The 14,770-nt window shown below is 32.3% G+C and overlaps 1 protein-coding gene across 1 annotated transcript; it reads right to left on the bottom strand.

The window, feature by feature from the left end:
• Positions 1–559: 559 nt before the first annotated feature.
• Positions 560–14,513, bottom strand: LOC100167397 (cadherin-23). The gene is made up of 21 exons (XM_001946343.5): positions 14,221–14,513; positions 12,633–12,942; positions 12,282–12,538; positions 11,731–12,162; positions 11,539–11,674; positions 11,195–11,445; positions 10,877–11,132; positions 8,760–8,953; positions 7,913–8,679; positions 7,085–7,496; positions 6,642–6,755; positions 4,679–4,957; positions 4,418–4,601; positions 4,126–4,352; positions 3,737–4,039; positions 3,533–3,653; positions 3,211–3,462; positions 2,866–3,149; positions 2,470–2,784; positions 2,276–2,400; positions 560–2,178 (listed from the first exon to the last, which is right to left on the bottom strand). Exons 1-21 carry the CDS (start codon positions 14,230–14,232, stop codon positions 2,160–2,162), a joined length of 5,250 nt encoding a protein of 1,749 aa, XP_001946378.2. The 5' UTR covers positions 14,233–14,513; the 3' UTR covers positions 560–2,159.
• Positions 14,514–14,770: the final 257 nt, after the last annotated feature.

Genomic DNA, 14,770 nt, shown 5'->3' with positions numbered 1-14,770 from the left:
GATTGTGTATAACTAAAATATACAAAAAAAAATGTTTTTCCTGAATGACTTAGTACCGTGGTAGGTACCAATGTACAACAAAAATTAATATAGTAATAATAATAATAATAATAATAAAATATAAAATTAATAATCACAGATAGTATGACAAAAACTAACGAACTGTATTGCAAACATTAATACAAAAAAATATATTAATTAAATTTATGTTTGGCTCAATGGTATATGTAAGTAAATACAAATTAATAAGAATAGATCAAATATTAATAAAGGTACGTCAAATTTTAAAAACAAATTGTGCTTATTCATTATTGTGATGGTAAGTGATTAACCATATGGTTTTTTAAAAAATTGGTAGACTTAATTTAAGTTATTATATTACACACAATCAAATAATAAGTATTATGATTCTTTGTAATGGGGTTGTTAAATTAAAAATAATATACAATTATGGTATACAATAAGTTCATAACATATAAGAAATAATAACGTATAAAATAGTTTTAAAAAATACATAATTCATTACATAATAATTATCATTAAGTTAATAATTTAGTACCTATATTATTATAACAATTTTGTTATTTTAGATTTTGAGTGAAATTGGTTTATATTTTAAATTGTTGACCATTTTTTGAGTCAAAGATCATCAAGAAGTCAAATATTTTATTAATTGGGAATTTAATATATATTAGCTAATTTAAGTAGGTACCTATAAACTATTTTAAAATTCTCAACTGTTTTCTAAAATGTAAGAAAAAATAACAGAAAAAATTGAAAAAAAATGTTAAGGGTTTTGGGACCCGCGGCTTTTTAGTACAAAAAGTTAGGTTACAAGAAAACCCTCTCGCCTCGTAAAAAAGCCATATTTCAATCATATTTTTTTTTATTTGAAAAAAAGATGGTAGTTTACCTACCAAACTGTACTTTGATAAAAATCTCTATTTTCCGATGTTGTAATAAACGTCTGTATTACAATATCTGTGTATTTGAAATGAATTTTTCTAGTATCATTTAAAAGATCATTAAAAATCGAAGGTAAATACAACTTGAATACATTTTATTGTCCTCCTAATATAATTAAAATAATAAAAAATAATTTATTAATATAATAAAAAAAAAATCACCCAATTCCGACTATTCTATGAAACGTAATCTTGTAAGGCCATTATTGAAATTATTTTATTTTTCAGTACACCTATAAATGTATGACCACTGCGTAACGTATACTGAAAATAATTTTTAAATTTTGGGAAATATTGAAGGGGACTTCAATAAAAAAGCCAGATTTATAAGTATAATTAACTAACAAATTTCAGGTTCTCTACTTTTATTTAGCTTTGTTCTGTATTCATAATCGTTTATCGAATGGACGGATTTATAACTTTCAAAATCAATTTTACAATATAAATGTAACACGTTTCCCTCACTCAACTTATATAATTTATCTCATCAGACAGTATTTTTACTGCTTATTTCTATCGGTAATTAAACAAAACATTTTTAATTTTCATGAACTTAAAGAAAAATGTTGATAATTAAACTTATTTCCTGGCTATAAAATAATTATTTTTGTTTAATATTATTATATTTTGTGCTTTATTATATTATATAAGTTATAAGCATTAAACCTCTGCTTAGAAACAGATTGAAGTAAATCAAGAGAGACGAGAGTGCTTTATCATAAGCTTTTAATTTTAATCTTCTTATTAAGAACATATTTATTGCAATATAAAAGGAAGAAATCCGATCACTTATTGAATTGTGCACTCATATATGTATGAACTTGAGTCGGTTGTCGGTATTGATACCGGAAAACGTCATAAGTGAAAAGTAGATTTTATAAGTTGTATTGAATAATAATTATTCTCTATTCTCATAATATTATAATGTCTTACTTCTATAAGTCTATTACACTAAAAGGTGAACAATGGTTTGCTTAAGCAATTACTTATCAAAAAAATTAACACATTTCAAAGCAAGTAAATAATATAATAATCACAGTAATTATATTTACATTTTTAGGTCATATATAAAATTAAAATATATACATAATATTATATATTTTGATTATATAGTTATTGAATCACAGCACTTTTACATGGCAACTCACATCACTGAGTTCACGTCTAATTGATAGTTATTATTTTATCAAGTTATTATCGTAGCCTTTTCCATCTATAATCATAAGGACAAATAAAATAAAATAATTAAGTAGGTACTTACTTAATTTCACAAATATTTTTTGTACATAAAACATTTAGTCAAAACTTACTTTTTGTAAGAACAACATAAAAGGCATATTGAAAAAATCGATACGAATCCAATGAAAATTGCAATACCTAACACCGATATCTGTACCCAAGTAACAGCTGATTTAACTTGTTTCGGGGAACATCGCTAAACAGATATACGCGTAAAATATTTTAGTTTCTGGAAAAATAAAATAATAATAATAATATTCCTTACTTCAATGTTTTTAACTTCGTAATGTTTGTACACGTTTTTCAGCTCATGATTACTAGGGTCTTCGAGTAACGATATAGTATCTTTTGGATTGTAATTGTTTGGGCCCACTAGTTGAAAACACGAACCTGTGCTACTAAAATCTAGACTTCCGTCATTTTTTGAATAAAACTGGGTGTCATACAAGTTTAAACTAACTTGAGGTATCCCTAGAGATTTTTCGACTTCTTCTTTGAATTTAGTAATGTAATGGCCTACTACATTTGGTGGTCTTGTGAAAACAAACTTTAACAACCCACGGTCTTTTACAATGAACACCTATCAAAATAAAATTGTGTTAATATTAATATATTTTTGACTGTCGTTCGAATCAACCTTTGACGTGAGTCAATGACTTACCTTGATTGTAGTGTTAGAATGTCGTCCAGGCACGTCGCTGTTGATTGCTGCCACAATTATGTTAAAGTAACCTTCTGAATAGGATGCCATCGAAGATGTAGTTCTGATCTGACCACTTAATTGATCTAAAAAGAATGGCCAGCTCTTGATCTCTTTTGGGCTTTCAAGCCTATGAGCAAAAGTGAGATTTGTGATGTGATACGTGATTTGTTCTGCCATATTGTCAACGTCTGTGGCTTGTATTGTAGCCACAAGTGTGTCAAGAGGAACGCTTACCCTAACGCCTAAAAATGAACATGGTTTAGGCGAAATCAATATTTAAACAGCCATCAACCAACCACTCACCTAAAGTTAAATTTTCATCGATGAATTTCGGTAAATTGTCATCGATATCAAGTACTTTAATAACCACCTGTCTCTCACTAGGATCTTGTTTGTTGTACGATTTATGCAAACTATATGCTTTTGTTTTAGGTTTGAAACATTTTATTGTCAAAACATATTCAGAAACAGATTCTCTATCAATTTCTCCACTTACTCTTATTTCGGCTACATTATTCGAAGAGTTTAAATAAAATACATTACCCTCGTTTCCATCTAAAATTAATATTGTACAACTCATATAAGATTATTGTTGATATTTTTATCCTTAAGTAAATTAATATACCCGTTATAATGTAATCAATCAATGCATTATCCCCGATATCCGGGTCATACGCTGCTATGAAACCAACTAAGGTACCATGAGGTGACTCTTCTTCGACTTCCATCATTAAAGGTTTTTCTTCCTAACATGTTTAAAAAGTGTTAAATAAATATGCAAACAAATCCACTGATATCTACTTACAGAAAAAATTTGATTAATACTCACGATCGATCTATTAAATACAGGTTTATTGTCATCGACGTCGGTTATAATAACGTTGAAAACTTTTGTGGACTGTTGAGGAACATCGCCTAAATCTCTTGCTACTAATACAAGAGTATATTTGTCTTGTATTTCTCTGTCCAAAATTGACGTGGTCGTTATTAGTCCCGTTTCTGAATTAATAGAAAAAAATGAAGAATCTTTTGTCTCTTCTAAAAAGCTATAATGAATTGTTCCTTCTAGTGTATTGGGATCGTCTGGATCTGTAGCCACTGCTCTGAATACTAACGATCCAATTGATGCATTCTAAAATAATAAAACAATGTAATCAGCTTGTAAGAAATAACGTGAATTTTGTTGGATTATATAATGATCGTTATTTCTTCGCTTACCTCAGAAACATATGCGATTTCATCAGCAGTTGGATGTACAAAAGTCGGAACTCCATCATTTTCAATTATATCGCTGATGTATAGACTAAGCTTAACATCAGAAAACATTCCAGGTTCTCCATTGTCTTCGGCTCTTATTTTCATTTCATACGGATCAGAGCGGCCTTTACCCGTTAATCTTTTAGAAGTCTTTATTTGTCCATTCATTGGATTTATGTAGAATAAACCTTTTTTAAGATATAAAGCATACCTTTTAAAATATAAATAAATTCTATACATTTAAAATAAATACCATGAAGTTGTTGTTCATCGATGAGCTTGTATTGAACCAACCCTGCAGATCCTTCGTCCGGATCGTGTGCCGATACGTTTAACACACTTGTTTCGGGAACTACATTCTCTAATACTACTGCAATATAGATTGAAGTATCAAATTCAGGTGCATTGTCGTTTATATCTTTCACATCAATATGAACCTAATAAGAAATTATGAATACAATATTAAAGTTTCCGATCAACATTTGTATATATATTATATTTATCAATTAATTACTGGTACTGAAGAAATTTTTTGATGAGGACCCCCTTGTGGCGTGTCTGATGCAAATAACATTAATTTTAAAATTGGAGTTTTTTCACGATCAATTACACCATTTCCAGAAACTTGTATCTCTCCGCTTATAGGATCAACAGTAAACAAATTTGAATTTTCACCTCCCAGATGGTACCTGACTATACCATTTTGGGACGTCGGTAAATCTTTGTCGTTTGCTCTCACCGACAAGACAACTGTACCTTTTGGGCTGGATTCTACGAGAGAAGTTCGATAAATCTGAAATTAAATTTTAATTATAATATATTATTTTTATTATAATGATGAAACTGATGATATTTTTAAAATTAGAAGCATTCAAAAATATAGTATACCACATTTATGGGTTGTAAATCAAGTCTAAAATTTTAGACAATACTTTAGAGACGTAATTTTTATATATTTTTTTTTTTTTAAGGCTTTTATTTTTGTGACGTTATACATCAGGAGTGATTTTTTTACTAATATAATAATAGGTAATATTATATTATAATGAAGACATAATTATCCCATACTAAATATATTAATGCTTTAAAATGTAATACCTGCGATCTACCACAACACAATACTTTTCCACAAAGAGGTGAATGTAACAAGAGTTTCCAATTTCAATACTGTATTTAGTGCAAATTTTTTTCATTTATCAACTCTAACATTATTATTTATTATTATGTATATTTAAAAAATGTTACCAGTGTTAATACAAATTATTCGGTGTTTTGCTTCCAACTCAAATACTAATATTACATATTTTTATACAGGTACGTACACACAGCAATCGCATACAAATTATAAATGTATGTAATTTGAAACTTAATTTTAGTATTTATATCCATGGTATGTGTGTATCATATTTTAAGAGTTTATAATACAGCGTTCAAACGAACTGTCATTTTTTTTGTATAAATATTATATTACTCAAAAGTCAAAACATAATATTATAATTATTAAAATATATAAAATTTAATTTAATTGGGAAACCATTCATCACAGAGGAGAAATATTGAATTATTTTTTGTATTAAAAATGTCTAATCCCAAATATTACAGAGTTATAAACATTTGTTTTGATTACTAATTACCTAAGAATGGAATAAATAACGTCTAAATAAAACTCTTCGGACTACGACCCGTATTTTTGAATGATTACCTATACTATTCTAGTTTTTTACAAATAATTGTTAGACAAACAAAAAATGCTTATTGTTATACATTTAAACTTGAAATACTATATAAGTAACACGTAACACGTTCCTTATACCAAAAAGTATAAACGATTTTGAAAGTATTGATTTACATGATTTAACTTTGAAGTCATTAATAAACCTCAATTTAAAAAAAAAACTATTTACTATTTTGTATTATTATAATTTTTAAAGTTTCTTATGTTTTTAATGCAGTGTATATGTTTAAATTTATATTCCGAATACAATATTTTGTTGAGAATTTTGACGAATAGAGTGGTGTGGGCATTGGGGTACCCAGCCAAATGTTGATAGATAATAGGAATGCCTACTACTACGCTCACATTATCTTTAAACGAACTGTTTTAAAAGTGTTGTTTATAATGACTTTAAATTGTAGAAAAAAAAAATTTCTAAAAACTTAAATACATATTGTGATAAACAGTGGTTACGGTTAATAATTAACCATGTATCATATTATACTTATTTTCTACAAATAAAACCCACTTAAATAATTTAAAATGCCTAAATTATGAATCCGTAGGTAGATAGCAAGACATTTTTAAAAATGTAAAAACATAAAACATTTTATGTGTGGGAAGTTGCACTTTGTAGAACACGATGTTATTTTCATTATTAATGTTTTATTAAAACTTCTACTAAATTACCAAAATGTATGTTATACTAAAAAAATATTAAATATTCAATCGCAAGCTGCTGAACGAAATGTTTTTAACTCACGGGATATTCAAATTCTGGACTATTGTCGTTTATGTCTTGTACTTCGATCACTATGGTCTTGTTAGTGGACCGCTCACGGTCTTCGGTAGTGACTTTCACTTGAAACGTCAACGTCTGAAATAAAATCACGAAATTTGTTATTAGTCAGTGGTCATAGTGGCATATCCTGAGTATACAATATATCGTATAGGTACACAAATACAATCGTCACGTCATGTAGAGGTATAAAAATAAATAAATAAATTTTACGACCAAATAAAACCTCTGGGCTCTGGTTAATTAGATATAGGACTGTAAATATTTTTACTGCGGTATAATTTTAAAAATGCATATGCTAGCGATGCAATTTACATCACCACGCAATAACACGCTCTCACGTATGGTAAATGGATTCACGGGAACATAATTTTATTTTACTTGTAAAAAATATCATTGTCGGTTACCTTGTTCTCCAGCGTTTCGTAGTCCAGTCGTTCTGTAAGTATGACTCTGCCCGCATAGTCCATGGCAATTTGTCGCGGTACAGCCGTGATAGCCTTGAAATCGTAAAGCGACTCGTTGGTAAGCACGTCGATGGCTTTCAGCTGCACAAGTTCAGTACCAATTGGCGTTTCTTCGTCCACCCGCACGATTAACATGGACGAGTCACCGTCGGCCGACCATCCGGAATTAGTGAATACGGGGTTTTTATTCATGTACGGCTTCACGAAAAATGTGATTTCCACCTCATCGTACTGTTCGTGAACGTTTTCGACGGCATTCATGTCTACCGCTCTAATGGTCAATACGATCACCGACGCCATCTGATAGCTAAGCGCCGAATTTACTTTGATCTCGCCGGTATGTTTGTTGACGCTGTAAAATTTTATTAAAACTATAGCGCTTCGTTATGAAACATTTAAGTAAATACGACTAACTATAAAAATACACTATACAGTATAATAATATATTATGTATGTATTTTTTTTTTAGCCATCTTGTAGAAAATAACTAAGAAAATAAATTTTCTATGAAAAAATATTCATAAAAAATAATACCACGTACTAGCACACATTTGCATATTATATAAAATACATATTATATGGTGGGAGCCTATCAAGTTTTTCCGTTATAATATTTTATGTTTTTATTATACCGATGACGGAACTTTCTAACTCGTACTGTCAACTGATTAGTATCGTGTAAATGAATATATGATCAAAATATGTACATTATGTGCATCCCACCTATAAACTTAATTATCTTGTATTTTGATTACTATATTATATTACCTGAATACATCTTTGAAATTATATAAGCTTGTGTTTTTCAACGGCAATCCAGTTTTGTCATTCGCTTTAATTGGTTCAACGATCGCATACTTGATCGAAGCATTTTTATCCGGGTCGACGGCATTTACTTTGTACACGACTTCGCCTATTTCCGTGATTTCAGGTACGTATACTATGTAACTTATATTATCGTCGAACTTGGGAGGTTTATTATTCACGTCTGTGACGTTGACGAACACGTCAGCGTGTGCAACCTCTCTGATAGGCAGCCCACTGTCCATAGCCATAACGACCAAGTGATAATGCGACAATCCCGTTGAGTCCAAATCGAGTATGGCGCGTTCTGACACAGATATGGCTCCAGTTTTCTTATTGATGTGAAAATTATCGTTACTATTGACCATGCTGTATTCAATCAGATGGTCAGGCCCGTCTGGATCAGTCGCTCGAACCCTCAGTATGTCCATTGTCCTCGGCGTGTTTTCCGGTATCGTGACGGAATATGTGAGATTTTTGAACATGGGCCTCTGGTTTCCTGGAACACCAACCCTGACGTAGAGGTTTGCATCCGAATGTAGAGGTGGAATTCCCAGGTCCGTCGCTCTTATCACTACCTCATATTGTCCCCGAGACGTGTGACTCGAGTTTACCGGAGAATTCAATGTCAGTTCCCCGGTGATCGGATTCACCATCACGACACCGTTGTAGTTTGAGCTAGTGACCGAATAACGAATCATAGAATTGAGTCCACTGTCGGCGTCGGATGCCTAAATAATTACCGTGGGAAAACATTTAAATCATTCAATGATTTTATGGTATCGGAAAAATAAATGGTAACTTTTCTTACCTGAACAAAGAATTTAGGCTGAAATTCAGTACCTCCTTCTCGTATAGTTCTTTTGTATTCTAACGAATTGAATACTGGAGTATTATCATTAACGTCTACAATTTCAACCAAAATAACTACGTGGGTGGAACGATTACCTCCGTCTTTCGCTTCGAGAGTTAGAGAATATGAACTTTGCTGCTCGTAGTCAACCTCTAAAAAAAACAAACGTCTAATTAATTAAATCATTTGAAAATTAAATATATTTTCCGAAATTGTTTTTAATTATCTTGACGTTATTAAGACGTTTGAATTGAAAATAATCTAAATTTAACTAAGGCATTTGAAAGACCTTTTGATGAGTAATAAGTAATAACTAATGACAATATTTTTGAAAAATATGATAAAATAAATGTTTTATTAAATATTCTCAAAGAACAGTTATTTATAATTTAAAACCAAGACACTAATGCTGCACTATTTTTTTTTCAAATATATTGTTCATTTAAAAATACATTAAAGAAAAATGTAATTTAAAAATAATAATTCAATACATATTGTTGGGTTACCTTTCATCTCATAAAATGATCATTGTAATTAGTAGGGTTCAGGTTTAAAAGCGGATATATTTTTTATAAATGGTTCTTAAATGAAATTTAAATATTTTACTTAATTTCTATTAAAATGGAATAAACTTTATTTTTATTTTATTTGCTTATTCTCTTTCTTTGATATTTTGTGTTCAATTATCAATTTATTATGATAATTTCGATCGTATTTATGGGACAAATTCATGAAAGCTTGCAAAAACGACTCAATATCTATGTTTGAAATAATAAACTAGAAAGTACCCACATAAGTAGTTGTTGCTGATAAACTGTTAAAGTACTTATTCGTGTTAGTTTATCGTAGTATGTAATTTATTACCTATATTATCAACTATTAAAATATGTTTTTTATAGTTCTTACAGCCCATAGTCGTCAACCAAAAAAAAGGTGGTCAAGTGGATGTCGCATTGCTGTAGATTACAATTAGTGGGTCACTGTAATGGATGGTGTTAAATTTAAATTCAATTATATATAATATATTGTATACAAAAAATGATTCTGAGCAAAACAGGCAGTCTACCCATAATATTACTAAGTATATCTGATGATATTGTTATGATAAACTAAATTATTTACCTATTTACGAGGAACCTTATTTAAATTTTCAACTCTTAACTAAAAAAGTGAAATATTTATAAATTGTTAACTACAAAATAATTTTTAAATTTGATACATTTACAATTTACAAAATTGGAACTTCCGACGCTTATAAAAACTAACTGAAAATCTCCCAAAATAAGTCAAAATATTTTGAAAGTTTTAAGGTGTATAGAAAATGCTAATATGATTGAAAATTACACGTATCTACGGTCATTTGTTTTAAAGTTACACCAAAAACCAAAATCGATTTTGTCAACAACCAATTTTGCGTGAAAATTCCCGTTTTTCCTTAATTTTTTTTGTTTTTCCCGGTGCTTTAGAAAACTACTGCGAATTTTTACCTCCCTAATGCACCAACTAGATTCACTTTCCTATCGAACAAGATAATGAAGTTGAAAATTGAAGCATTATTTCGAATACTTATAGTGTACACAGACCAAATAAAATCGATAATTAATTAAAGGAGATATACAATATTTTTAACTGTTTTATTTTAAACTATAAAACTATTATATAATAGATTTGACATTCAGAATATATTATACTATTCTATAATATTATAATATATCGATATATTTAGCATGTTATAATCATGGTTTTGATGAAATTAAAATTGTTTAGTGAAAGTACTCATCAACAACAAATCGTATAACCAAATCCGGTATCTGCTGAACTTCAATATTCCATCAATATTTTATTGTTATAGCTGTAAGTAAAAAAAAATGTAACTAAATAATTATTATATAGTTACATTTTTTTTTTAATATTTACATTGCTTGAAATCCAAATACCAGTAAATAGGAATCATCATTAAAGGAATCATTTTAAACACTATGATAATTGATTTTTACTATTGATACACGTGGTAAATTGTTTACACAAGATTTTTTTGTATTAAAATTATTGTAATTAACAGAAAAGTAACTTACTGCCAGTCAAATATATACCGCCGAATTCAGGATCACTACCAAACTTGTCCATTCCAAAACCTTGTAAACTGTAAGTAATTTCGCCATTTATACCACTATCAATGTCGGTAGCAGTGAGATTTGCTATACTCGTTCCAGGTACCAAATTTTCCGGTATGGAGTATGCGTATGTTGATTGAGCAAATTTTGGTAAATTATCATTAGCATCGAGTACGTTGACTTGCACATGAGCTGCAGAAGCTTCTTTGAACCCACCCTGAGATCCATTCAAAATATATAAATACACATTTGTTAAGAAATTTATTACAATGTACTTACACTCATTTTATCTTGGTACATAGCAACAATATCGAATTCTACGTCAGTTACTCCTGCGTCGTAATCAAACCCATCGTTGTCAACTAGACGAATCAGTACGGTTGACCTTCCCAAGGCCGTCTCAGGAATAATTTTAAACCAATCAGACACTCTGGAGTCTTGGGTCCTCATTACCAATACGTATCTTCCATTATCCCCCAAGTCCTTGTCATTAACTATTATATTTAATCCCGGTAATGGAGTTCCAATACCTGAAAATAATATTAAATAATTAAGGTAGGTTTAATTTAGGTAGTCATTTTTAAAATGTAAACATTATTCAATCATAATATATTCCATCTTACTAATGTCTTCGGATACCGACGTCGTGAAACTCCTTTCATTGAATTCGGGTTTTTCGTCGTCCACATCTTGAATTACTACGGTGACGATCTCGTAGCTGACGTCACCAGGTAATTCGTTGTTGATCAGCTCAGTAGCCTGTAAAACGAAATACCGTTATACGTTGTCACGTTTGATTAAGTGATATTAGTCACCTTTAATCTGAACGTATAAATACCACCGGCGTCGGAAACTATTTTGTTTTCCCGATCGATAGGATTGTCGCTGGTGAATATGTAGGCAGTTCCGTTAGACTCATTCTCGACGGTGAAATATCCGAGGGAATCATCTTCTAAACTCAACACGACTGGCCTCTTGAAACCCGCGTCACCGTCTTCGGCGTTGACCTTTAGTACTTGTACGCCTGCCGGCGTATTTTCGTCGATCACGATCGAATACGGCGAGTTCGTGAAGACCGGACGTTCGTCCTGCACGTCCTTGACGACTACCGAAATATTTGCGGTGGACGATAGAGTGTTTTTCAGCCCTCCATCTGATGCTTTCACAGTGAGTTTGTACGATGACACTGTGTCGAAATCTAGTGGACGTGCCAATCTGATAGAACCTACGTACGTACCTGTGGACACCTGCAAGCAACATGACATGGTAAATTGAATAATCTAATACAACTTTACATCCTACACTGGCTACACTACATTTACATATGACCATTTGAACGTACTTACAAAGTTTGCACGTTACTTACTTTTTCGGTGAGCAGGTTAAATGTCACGCAAGGTTCATTGTTTTGAATGCATGTCATGGAAATCTCGCTATTCAATCCAATGTCTTTATCGATAACTGTCACGTTACTATATATTATGGTACCAACTCGTGTGTCTTCTGAAACGCTAAACGAATATGGTCTCCCTAGGAACTCCGGTGGATTATCATTGACATCGATGATGGCTATTTCTCTTCTCAGAGACACCGTATTTGCATCAGAGTCTTTGATTGGCTCGTCTGAAAAAATTTTTGTTTAACCCTTTTTTATTTTATTATGCTTTTTGACACAGATTTTGATATTCAGAGTCAATTATAGTGATGTAGTGTTTACCGGTCACGCTGATGACGACTTCTAGCGAATCTAGCGTTTCCCGGTCCAAACGTTTCGCTAGTGTGACGACACCAGTCAATCGATCGATGTTCAGATGTTGGCCACTCACGGTGTACGTCACCTTCGATCCCTCGGGATCAATTGCCGACAGTTTGTAAACCGACTTTCCAACTGGGGTATCTTCGGATATGGAAAACCTTGCCATGTCGCCGCCTGGGAGGAATTGAGGCGGCCGGTTGTTTGATACGCATTCTGACCGGCCGAAAACTGCCAGAAATACGATTAAAATAACAAGCCAGTTATACGCCATCTGAAAATGAAAATGGGATTAATGTAACAGGTGTAAACATACTAATTACTTTTAAGAATAACTAATTATGGGTGATCTATCATGTTTCCCCATTGTTTGTTATATAATATTTATGCATATAACTGTACCAAAATGTATTTAATAATAATATAGAAATAATGGTTTCAATTATTTCAATCAAAAAATAGTTTTATTGCATAAAAAAACCAAAAACCGCATTTAGTGAAATAAATAAAAAAAATAGGTGAACTATAATAATTAAGGAGCTGTAATAATTGTGTTCTAATTTATTTCATTTAAACAATGTATTAAACTTATTAGCACTCCATCGCTAATTCAAATTAATAGATGGACATCCTATGATAAATCACATGCTACACGAATGCCCACAAGACATTCGCTTCAAACGGTAGCCATCTAGGATTTTGTAGGGTGGATACTAACTGTTATTAATTATCTATTAGGCACTTAGAATGTGTAAAATATAAACTTTGCAACTACAACAATATTAATGACATTATTGTCCAGTGGTATAATTGATATAGGTTAAATATTAGGTAATATTACCACTGAACAATACTTGAAAAAAATAAGGTAAATACGCGGCATGATGGGTGCCTACAGCTGCCATCACCCCCTCCCCCCCACGCACAAAATCAGCAACTGGCTTTAGACCATCGTGGCCGAGGTGTTTGTGTGCCGTTCCCATTGTGTTGCGATACTCTCGTTTTCGTTAACCTCCCAACATATCGTTGCCGACGGGTCACGGCAAAAAATAACTGCACTCGACCGTTCTCACGCGCGCCCGTAACGTAATCGGACGGTTATTAAAATCCGGTTTCGCGAAGCTTGGTCAAAACCTAGGTTGGTTTGGCGTGCGATGCGGTGGGTACGTGCTACACGGTTTACATAATAATGATACGACACAGCCGCGGTACGCACGCGGTATATCATCGAAACAATCGTATAATGTAACCACACCCTTCAGACACGACCACGACCCGTTTGATTGAAGGTAGACCAATGAACAAAGTATTAATACATCCCTCATCGTCTCGGTGAACGACAGGGTGGGCTATATGAATGGTATCGAAAACGGGCTTAGAAAGTTAGAAGCAGCAACTGTAAACGTCTTATATGTTATCGTGATAACCCGAATTTTGTCAGACGAAAGACGCGTACGCCCGACGATAATAATAGTTATCATCTTGTGTAGGTATATGCCACTCTATTCAAAAATTTGTATTTTCTAATACCCGCGAGCCGTTTCGTACTTACCGGCGGACGCATTGTTCACGGACCGTTCGCTGAAGATTTTGGCGCAAAACCAGTTTTCCAAACACAGATCGACAATATTATCAACATGACACACGCACGGACACACTCGCATTCGACGAACGACGTTGGAAACGTGAACGCGCGGGGCTCACATGGCGGACGGAGAACCGACGACCTCAGGAATCCAGGTAGACCGAACCACTGAGGGGTCACGCAGCCGGTGGAAGACGAGAGACAGGTAAATAATAATAATAATAATAAGTACCAGCTATCTTGCGGACAACCGGCACCGGCACCGCGATCGGGGCAACTGCAGAGTGGGGCGAAACCGGTCATGCGCCACTAAGCGGCTCGGATCGGTACTATTAGAATGATACATGCAAGATCCCCCCCACCACGAACAACGCCAGTGACTCTACCTTACAGTGTCTTCGTCTAAGATCATAATATGTATATACTATAATATATAATATTATATTATGATCTCAGGTCTTCGCCGACTACCCGCACCCGATATTACCATTATTATCACTATAATACTAGTGTTGTT

The sequence above is a fragment of the Acyrthosiphon pisum genome, chromosome A3 (assembly GCF_005508785.2).
Source record: "Acyrthosiphon pisum isolate AL4f chromosome A3, pea_aphid_22Mar2018_4r6ur, whole genome shotgun sequence".
Classification (NCBI taxonomy): domain Eukaryota; kingdom Metazoa; phylum Arthropoda; class Insecta; order Hemiptera; family Aphididae; genus Acyrthosiphon; species Acyrthosiphon pisum.
This window is presented reverse-complemented; position numbering and strand designations above follow the sequence as displayed.